General features: G+C 39.5%; 1 protein-coding gene across 1 annotated transcript; it reads right to left on the bottom strand.

The window, feature by feature from the left end:
* Window positions 1-4,988: 4,988 nt before the first annotated feature.
* LOC133794049 (thaumatin-like protein) lies at window positions 4,989-6,083 on the bottom strand. Its single transcript, XM_062231225.1, has 2 exons — window positions 5,832-6,083; window positions 4,989-5,741 (listed from the first exon to the last, which is right to left on the bottom strand). Exons 1-2 carry the CDS (start codon window positions 5,902-5,904, stop codon window positions 5,041-5,043), a joined length of 774 nt encoding a protein of 257 aa, XP_062087209.1. The 5' UTR covers window positions 5,905-6,083; the 3' UTR covers window positions 4,989-5,040.
* Window positions 6,084-10,902: the final 4,819 nt, after the last annotated feature.

Genomic DNA, 10,902 nt, shown 5'->3' with positions numbered 1-10,902 from the left:
GGCATTGTAGCAGTGATCCACCATATAGGTCTCGGTTTCATAAACCGTCCCCCGAAAGGCCTCGGGGATTTTCTCTAGGGCCTGAGTGTTGACGAGGATGCGCACGGTGGGAACCAGAGTTGGCAAGGTCCCAGTTGGTACCTCCAGTTCTGGTTAGAGACCGGAGGTCGCGGGGGAGGTGGGGGCATCTTCTCCGTAGCAGGAGGATCCTGGCCCTTCCCCTTGGCGGGAGACTTGGAGGTGGTCCCGGGAGGAGGAGTTTTCTTGGTCAGCCTGAGCTTCTTTACCAATGGTCCAGACGACCCGGAGGGAGGATTCTCCCCTGGAACATGGATCACAAAATGTTGTCCCCGGGCTGTGACATCTCCTCGCCTGAAACAAAACCAAGAAAGTGTTATTAGACATAAAAATACTTGATAAAAGTCTTAAGAATCTAAGGAATGTATTGAAAAGGTCCTACCCTCCGAGCTAGAGGAGGAATCTATTGCCACGACCTCCGGCCGCAGAGCTTCTACGGGGGAGTCTAAGATTATAACTTTGTGAATGAGAGAGGGCTCTGGGTCCGAATCCGCCTCAGGACTGGACTCCTCTACATATTTCCTAAGCCCCGGAGCTACTACACCCTACAGAAGGGAGGGCCACGACCTAAGGTTGGTCCCATACTCCTCAAAAAAGGCTGACCTAAAAGCCAGGGTGTTGTCTACTACTACAGTGCCCTTAGGGCGGCCCAAGTCACAGCGCAACACTAGCTGGTCAACGCACTGGAGTAGAGTTATGTTACGGTCTGGGTCGTTTTGATGATGATGTACGAGATCGGGGTTAAACCTAGCTATCCATAGGTCTGCGGCAACCCTATTTAAGTCCTTAAACCGGTATGCATTACCTTGGCCGGAGGGGCCGGCTGCTGCCCCGGACTGAATCTGCTTCGCGTCGACCCCCTGAGCGACCTCAAGGGCCCGCTTCTGACGCATGAGAAGCACCTCGTCTTCCTCGTCCTGGTCGTCGTCATCCGCAGCACCCCCCTCGAGGATGGGCACCCGTTCGCGAGCTGCTGGGGCGGCCCGCGGCCTCCTCAAGGCCAGGGTCTGACCCGGAGAAATTAACTTACACGCCAGGATCGTCTCATCATACACGAGCTGGCGATAGTCCTTTTCACTTGGAGGGAGCCCCACCAAGGTTTTGTATTGACCCTCGAGGGTAACCGATTTAGTCGTCCTCGCAAAAATAGCTGCACGATGGTATTCAAGTCAATACGCATGGAAATAAACAAAGATGTGACGATTTTGCGAGCTGAGGATAGAGAACTTACGGGGACGGTTGAAGTAGTGGTGTTCGCAGTTGCGAAACCCCGTCGACATGAAGAATTGGTCCTTGAAGTCGTTGGGGTGGCTGGGTAGCTCGATGACTACGGCAGAGTTGGGAAAATGGGTCAAGTAATAGAACCCGTCGCCTCGCCCTCATTGATCCGGGCTGGCTTTGAGGCAGAAGAAATAGAGAATGTCCGCCGGTGTAGGGACGTCCCATTCCTGCTTTAGGAACAGATACCTCAACCCCGCTAACAGGCGATAGGAGTTAGGGGAAGTTGAAAGGGGGCCAGCTTCACGTAGTTCAAGAAGTCCATGAAGTACTAGTCCAGGGGTAGAAAGGCCCCAGCCTTGAGGTGTTCATTTCTCCAGGCCGCGAACTCCTCGTCAAGCGGTGCGCAGCTCCGCTCGCCCTCGAAGGGAGGTCGGGCAACAAGAGCGCCTGTCCCCATTTTGATGTTATGGGATAGCAGGATCTTGTTGACCTTCACCTGAGTTGTAACCTTCGAGACAATCCTCTCGGCCTCGAAGAAGGCGTCAGGTCCCACCTCAACCTCTTTCTCCACGGTGGGACCGAAGTGGGGGATAGGGGATTCCGCTACCACCTCCTTCCCCTTGCTGGCCTGCTGAGATGACGAGCCGGCGGCGCTCTTTTTGGGCATGTTCTTCCTGGGTCCCATCTGGTCGCCTAACGAACAAAGATGAAGAAAGTTTAGAAAGGCGACCTAAAAATAGGAAAGGGAATCTAGCGCGAGACATGATTTTCCTTACACGGACTCAGGTAATCTCAGCCTGCAGTGCGTGAGGCCACGCGGTTCTATGAACACGCGCCTGCGTTCCCAACAGGTCCCCGATTGCTCGGGATCCGTGTGTCAGGAGGGTCAGGATAATGCTTGCCTTGGAGGGAAATTTTCAAAAAGAAAAATCGCCTGGAAAGCGTGACCCTTGAGTTACCCAGTTTTGCACCCCAGAAACCTATCGCCTTCCCCTCTCCAAACAGACATTTCAGAAGATTACCCAGAAAAATCACCCCAGAATTATCTTGTCCTATGCATCACATTCCTAAACATATTCTCATATGGTCGATACCCCAAGGATAAAAACCTACGCACAAAACACCAGCCAAAAAGAAAAAAACAACCTACAATATGCGACTAAGAAAGAAGTTTACCTAAACAAGAGAAATGGAAACATCTAAACGTACAACAGGTAGAGGACTTACAGAATTTTTTGCTGTGTGAAAATTGAAAAAGGCGTAGGAGTCGGAATCCTAGTGGAGCCTTTAGAACCGGGAGTCACGAAGAAACCCTTGTGTCTGAAATGCAGAGACGTCTGGAACGATAACCGGAAGGAAAAAGGTTTCTGAGGCTAAGAAGAGAGAAGATGAGAAATTTTTTTCAAATAAAGGGTGGCTCATGCGAAAGGTGGCCAACCTCATATATACGTAAAAGGCAAAGGAGCGAGGGTTGTTCGGTCATCTTAATGTGAGATACGAGGGTCACAACTCGAAAGACGAAACGACGGCCGAAGATAGGCTAGGCCATTTAATGCGATTCTCGGAAGATGGACCGTCACCAACCATGATGCTCCACGTATCCGATACCAGCGTAATAGGCGGGACATGAAGAGTCGAAAAAGAAGCCTAAAAGCCCCCACTGTGGCCACAGGTGACGTCACGTGTCACGAGCAGGGGCTTGGGGGGAAAATGTACGCCCTAAATATCCACGAGTTATTAACGAGTTGGAAAAGGGCATAATTCAGTCCGCCACGTGAAAATCGTCTACCCGGAGCTGCTGTTACGAGTCTCCGCCTCTTTAGCCCGAGCTAATCAAAGGGCTAGAAAGTATGCTCGAAGGCATCGGGTCAGCAGTATAGATATCACGAGCTGACGCTACACTAAGCTCGAGGTGCGACAAAGATCTGACAACCCCGACCATTTGTGAAGTCAACCACGCAATGTAAACGTGCGCATATCAGACATCACGTGTCTGCCCCATTCTTGAATTCTCAGACACGCAGCATAAATGTGCGTGTTCAGGCACCCCACGACTGGTTTGGGTCATGCGGCCAATTATCCCCCTTACCTATTGATTAGACAACACTTCATTGTCAGGTTTTAGGAATTAATCATAAGTGTCACAGAGGTGATATGATGGGTAAGAAGGTTACGGGATGACCCCCTCTACCAACACCCAGATGTCCTCTCCCTATAAATATGGAGACCCTGGGCATTGCAAGGGGTTGGCGTTTTGATTGTAAAGAAACACCCTGTAAGGAATACCCAAGAGATATCAATAATATTGACTGGTGGACTAGAGGGATTTTAACCTTCGAACCACCTAAAAAAGGAGTGATAACCTTCCCACCATACTAATTTCGCCAGTTTGGAATATAATTATTTACACATTACGGTTCACTATTTAACACTAATCCATCACATTTATTCGTATAATTACCTGTTGGCGAAGAACCGCGTCAACAAGTTTCAAGGTCACCAATTTTTCTTAGTAGTATAGGGATGACCACCTTTGCTCGTTGGCACATGGAAGGGTTTATCCATTCAAAGAAATTACACCCACCATGAATCTGAGTTGACCCAAACATACAAATTTTCTAGTCAATAGCCATTATCATTTATTCAATGAATCATATTACAAAAAAAAATGGAGACCAATCTTACTCGATACTTTTCGCATGTTCTGAATCTTCACCCAGGATTTGTGTTTGTCCAAGTCGTTCTTTCTACCACTGGCCTTGGTGGTCGACAATGACATTTTTTTCAATCTCCATTAACCTACTGCAAAAGATGCCTTAACCCCCAATTCGAAGGAATTATAAGTTCTTCTAGAGGGTTGAAATGAGATACCATGAAAGCAACTTTTTTTTTTGGGATAGTAGGAGGGATAACTTTTTTTGGGAGCAACTTTTTTGAGATACCATGAGAGCATCAGGGGAAGAGCGTCAGGGTGAGGTCATCTTCTCTGGGCGTTCGATTGTCTTTTTTGGGGATCTTTTTGTGGCTGTGAGGGCTACAGATCAATTTTTTTTTAGGTTAGATGTTATTAATCTCATAATATTAATTGTTTGTTTTAGATTAGTTATAGAAATGTTATTAAGATATTAAAAAAAAAAATTAGATTTTTTTAATTTTTTTGTTTAAATTTAATAACTTCAACTTAATTGGGTTGTGCCACATGTACCCTGGTATACCCCTAACGGCTTAGGGACCAAAGATTACACCAAAACATTAACGGTAACATTATTGTTGCACATTTTTTTTCATAAGCATTTAATTGTAACAAAATTAACTACATGGACATTATTGCCGCAAATTTCACTTTGATTTAATTTGGATCTTTAGATTAAGTTTCATGCAAGGTCTTAAATTAGTGTAAAGAATAATATAAAAAGCCTGCAAAAACAAATTATAGAAATATACTATTTGTCCAAAAAACAAAATTACAGAAATGTATTAGACCGTAAACGGGTGTTCGTAAATTCCCTAATTCTTTAAAATACCGTTTTTAGTGATATATATACATGCAATGATTTAGTTTCTTAGAACATGATTACAACAGTTCTATATGGGCTAGCTCTAGAAGGAAGAAAAAAAAAAGCTATAAATTATAAATTAATTTAAAAATTGTGTAAATGATTAAATATTTTTTATTTTGCAGCAGTATGGATTATCAAACATTTATATATAATTAATCCGAAACAAGTTAAAAAAAATAACTTAATTAGGAGTAGTTATAGGTGGACAAAAGGTAATGACATAACGAGAAGCCCTACAGGAGTTAAGGCCCGTGGACTCATCAAAAGGATAACTGTAAGCCCTAGGACAAATAGCCTTAAACAAACGGTTGTAAACCGTCGGCCTACATCGCTGTGGATTCCCAAACTCCCCTCGGCAACAGTACCTGTCCGACCAACTGGCTGCCAAGCAAGCACTCTTGCACGCCACTACCTTCCCTCCACGCGCCACCGCCAGAGCCGCCGGACAACACTCATTCAGCTCTGCCTCGCAAGCAGCCACCCCACAACCTCCGCCGCTACCGTCACGACCGACCGGCCTCATCGACACCGGCACGTTGAAACCGTCGACAAGACTGACGTCGTAGTAGTGGAGAGCTGAGCTCGGTGTCCCCAACGTCATCTCAACAATTGTTGCTGGAGGTTTTCCGCCGGTGCCGGAGCATTGGAGGAGTCCGGCACAGTCTCCTGTCTGACATTCACCTATTCCGGTTTTTGGGTCGAAACAACAGCCTTGTCTTGGCCAGATTCTGCCTGACCAGTTGTCAGGAAGTGGTAGCACTTGCTCTTCGCCGCTGCGGAGGAGGAATCCGCCACCGTTTGGAGTTGGATGGCCCGCCGTGGCTAGTAGTCCCGGCCATATGCTTTCCTTGCAGTTGTTCACTAAAATCAGTTCAGTCCCATCTGCAGATACAATAATAACTCAGATTAACACTTAAAATAGAAAGTGATCGATATCAATAGCGTATATATATACATATACATAAATCGTACCAGTGAAAGAGGAGAGGGAGATGACGATGAAGAAGTAGAAGATGATCAAGGAGAAGAAATAGGAAGTAGGCATATTTGATTTGATGAGAGTATTATTGGAGGATAGTTTATAACGTTGTCGATATATATATATAATTGATTATTTGGGTATGATCATATGATGCAACGTGAGAAAATGAAGAGGCATGATTCCTTCTTTTTCGCAGCCATGAAAATGGGTTTTATCGTTTGAAACGAAACTTTGTGAAGACGGTTTCCCTAGGTATAAAGAAAAAGTTTTATTTATTTATATTTTAAAAAAAACATATAAAGAGAACTTTATAGAAAGAAAAATATAATTTATATATTATTATTATTATTATTATTATTATACCAGGCCCTATTGCGAGCTCCATTATTAACATTCTTATTAAAATGATGGGTTGCATTATCTAAAAAAGGAAAAAGCAGAAGTTAAGGCTTTTAAAGATTAAAAAAGCAAGAATATAATTTATTATATTTTATGATTGAGAACTTTAAGTAATAAATTATATGCAAATTCTCTAGTGCGCCCCTCAAAGAGCGACATTGGTGCACTCCTCATGTTTTTGGCTCCGAAAATATTTTCGGTTAATTTTTTTTTATAAGTATGTACATTGTAGTTATTTAGAACTTCATGCAAATTTTCATAAAATTTCGAATAATTTATAATGACGAAAATAAGATTTAAACGATGTTACCTTCCACTTGCATAACAAATTAGTCACATGTGCAACTATCTGTTTTGAACCTAATTTTTAACACTGTAAATTATTTGAAATAATTTTCTGAAAATTTACAGGATATTATAAATAACTACAATGTACACGGTCATAAAAAGGAAATTTGCCAAAAGTACTTCCTGAGCCAAAAACAATAAAGGTGCACTGATGTACCCCTTTTTGGGGGTGCACCAGATAATCCCCTAAATTATATTTTACTTGAATTGTTAATTAATACTAGATGGAACCATATGGGTTATACACTTGCATTTTACAACTTTTTTTATTTTTTATTTTTTTGAAAGAATGTTTTATAAATTTTCATAACCCTAAATTATATATTTATATAAAGGAGAGCACCATAGAGATAACGTGACACTCTAAAATATTTTCAAACTACTCTATTTATTTTCTCATTTAATCTAACTTTTTTTATTCATTTTATAGATTATAATAATAGTAATTAATTCTAATTCCACTTCTTAACTACATAATCACTAAAAAATAAAATTAATTAAAAAAATGTACCATGTTCTAAAATCTCTTCAACATTAGTTTAAATTTAAATATAATATTTATATATTAATTACTTAAATCATTAAAAATCTTAACTACTTAATCATTGAAAATTATTAAAAAAATAAAATTAATTAAAAAAATGTACTATCGTTTTCTCATGTAGTTTTTCCTATTTACCATCTTAATGATAATAATAATTGTTGACTGCCTTTTTTTCGCTATCAACCTAATCTGAGAGTTTAAAGAAAATAATAGAAAAGAACACAAGAGTTTTACGTAGTTCAGGCTATAAAAGAGCCCTAGTTCACGAGTCTATGGTATTTAGTGAGCTTGAAGCTTATTTGAGCAAGCTCCAATGGTAGTTCTCAGGTAGCGTATATATTAAACTGAGTTACAGAGTGTCTCTCTCTAAAAATATGAACCCCTTACAAGGAGATACCCCAACCCTATTTATAGATGCTGAGTCATTAATGTTAATAATCTATCATTAATACAAATCCCCCCATCCTGGGCTATTAATGTTGAATTAATACAAAAAAAAAGCTGCACTAAATAGAGACTACGACCCAAGTAGATTGCACGAGACCCATCTCAGAAAGTCGCGTAGTAACTTTATGGGGAACATATCTCTGACTGTCAGGGTGTGGCGCACGTTGCCCATGTTGGGCGGCATTGTGGGAAATGCCGATTGTCGATGGTACAAGCTCGACACCACTAATCGAGGCTTACCAAAATTTGTTAGATGATCTTGTGGTGGCCCTCACCTGGAGACATCCTTGCCTCGAGGACAGGCCTTGGGGTGTGGCCTCACTTGGAGACATCCATGACTTGGAGATTGGCTTGGGACGTGCCTCACCTGGAGACATCCTCGCCTCGAGGGCAGACCTTGGGGCGTGGCCTCACTTAGAGACATCCACGTCTTGGCCGGTTTGGGTTTCCCGGAAGAGTTCACACTCTGAGAACCTCATGACTTGTCTTGTCATTAATTACTACTAATTGCCACATGCCCGATGGTGAAAACACGGACAACATTTTCCCCTCAAGTCTTCACTCGTCCTCGGACAGTTGAGACTTAGAATGAGGAGTAATTCGAAAAGGTCTTTTTGGGGGGGGGGGGGGGGAGACGTTTGGGCTTCCCCTAAGGTCACTATGAAAAGACACGCCACATGTTGAATCCTTATTGCTGGGCCCATCAATCTGTGCAATTAATGAGGGGTCAACTCTACGACCCAAAATGTCTATTCCGCTCTAGGCGTCCTTATTCAATGATAATGATCACGATCCATGACTTTCGAATCCTGACCATTGGTTTGTTCTCGAGTTCCTACGTCATAGGTAATATGACCATCGGGGTGGAGTTGCTTCCACCCCAAGTTCTGCGAGTATAAAACTCGAGAACCGCCTCTCAGTATTACCTTAACCATCTGACATTCAAAATCCCTCAAACTCAAAAGCTCTATCTTCTTTCTCACGCTTCCCAGAACTTCAACCATTTCTGAGCTTTCTCAGCAATTCGGGATGGTTGGCTAGAATCGTCTTATTTTTGGGTGAACGACAATCATTTCTTCAAAGTTCGGATGCACCAACCTATTAAGAACGAGTTTCCTAATACACAGCGGAATAGTGATGGGTTGGCTTAGTGTACAACAAAATTTTTGTAACATATTTAAACTACTTTTAAATATGTAGATCCATTAATATACATACATTAATCATAAACAAGAAAAGAATAAAGAACATACCTCTTGATGCCTATCAAGTGTCATTGCTATCTTTTCGTAAAATAAACGATCTTCCTATCCAAGCTGCTCCTAGGTACTCACACCAAGATCTTCCTCAGCGTTCTCTACACCTCAAGAGGTGTGTGGGCAGTTAGAGAATAAAGGATGGTATATTTCTGATTCAACTTGATGTACTCAACACATGAGATCAAGAGAATAGGCCTGAGATTGGTTTTGTATCTTTTTTCAAGGAGAGACAGAAAAGTATCGTTCTTTTCTTAGAGTGAATAATTGAGTATCTAGTTATTTTCTGATAAGTCTAACTTATATAGAAAATATTTAAATTTAAAAAATAAATATGTAACCAATTACAATTTATCTTTTAATTAATTAATTATATTATTAATGAAAATATCAAAAGTATCTTTTTGAATTTTTCATTAATTAATTAAACGTGAAAAAACTAGCTGCATGCCATACATAGTCCAGGGACTTTATGTGTGTCGTGCAATACCCCATAAAAATAGGGGATGTGATTTTTCCACAATTATTTAATTATTTATTCAAGCTGCCTTATCAGATAAAATTTAACAACTTGATAATTAATTCAAATTTGAATAAATATTATTCTTTTTAAATTCAAATCCAATTTGAACTTATTATATTATTATCTCCCACTCAAATAAAGATATTTGATTAATTCTACTAACTAATTAAAACTAATTTTAATTAAATATTGATTTCGAAAATTTAATATTCATTTATTATAATTTCAAAAATTATAATAAATTAATTATTAATATAATTTCGAAAATTACACAATAATTAATTATTAATTAATTTTGATAATTACAACTAAATTGTAATTAATTAATTAATTACTATTATCACATAATTGCATATTTGGCCCGAAGAACAAAATTCTTCTTAAATATGTCTTTTTCCCATTTTACCCTCTATATCAACTCTTGCCTTGAATAATGTTGATAGAGTCGTTGTGGGGACGTATGGACCTATAATTCCAAGCTCAAATAAATTTGTGATTATTAATTAAACTTTTTAATTAAATAATCTTAATTTATTAATTTCATGATTACTTCACTATAAATATGAGACTGCACTCTTGTAATTATAGACATTTGATTTACTGAGTACTTTATAACAATAAAGCATCTATTGATATAATCATTACATACAAATTAACCCTCTAATAATGGTTCATAATTAATCGGGAATAAAATTACCGTTTTACCCTTTTAATTATGTCTTGTTTCCTTAAGTACCATTGACTTTACTAGTGAAGGTTAATTCATAAATAAATTATGAATTTGAGCTCAATAACCTTTCAATCCCACAAGTCAACCCTTACGAGAACCATTATTCAATCTCTTGCAAGAATGTATAGATTCCTTATCTGTATACGATGTCCCCAGCCATTTACATTAATGAGTTCCCGAAACAAAAGTTTATAGCCTGATCATTCTGACATACCCTAACGAGTGAATCAAAGAACTCATATAACATAAATAAGAGTTCATAGTAACTTTAGGATTAAGATTTATTTGTATATGATCATCAGTGATATATTTAATTAATACTTTGAAACAGTATTTAACTAAGTATTAATAAACACATTTAGTCCAATTCTATATATTCTCTAATATATAAAGTATCTCCACTAAAGTGTCCTACTACACTAGTAATCCGGATCTAGATCACGTGTATTCATAATACTAGTGGACTGCACTTGCAGTAATTAATCTAAAGATTCCATAACTTTATTTTATTGCAAACTACTCAAGTTCATTTATCTCAAACACAATCCTCCCATACCAATACGGGGTTGAGATCACATATATGAACTTATGAATTTTTTTGATATTTACTTAATATTATCACAGAATAATATAGTCCATAAAACATATGCATAATGAATTCAATTTATTTATTTATTTCTTAAAACAATGTCTACTACATATGCTTTCAAGGCACAATTCCCAACAATCTCCCACTTGCCCTAAAGAAAATGAGGCATCTCTTTCATTCCCATGTTTCTTACATGCTCCTTAAAAGATTTCATAGATAAAGTCT

The sequence above is a fragment of the Humulus lupulus genome, chromosome 8, assembly GCF_963169125.1.
Source record: "Humulus lupulus chromosome 8, drHumLupu1.1, whole genome shotgun sequence".
Taxonomy (NCBI): domain Eukaryota; kingdom Viridiplantae; phylum Streptophyta; class Magnoliopsida; order Rosales; family Cannabaceae; genus Humulus; species Humulus lupulus.
Note: the sequence above shows the minus strand (reverse complement) of the source record. Positions and strands in the feature narration are given on the sequence as shown.

What these genes read in the sequence shown, in the direction of transcription:
- LOC133794049 (XM_062231225.1), bottom strand. Translation starts at nt 5,904, where the DNA reads ATGCCTACTTCCTATTTCTTCTCCTTGATCATCTTCTACTTCTTCATC. An exon ending in CTCCCTCTCCTCTTTCACTG is followed by an intron (nt 5,742 to 5,831) that starts GTACGATTTATG and finishes TTGTATCTGCAG; the next exon opens with ATGGGACTGAACTGATTTTA.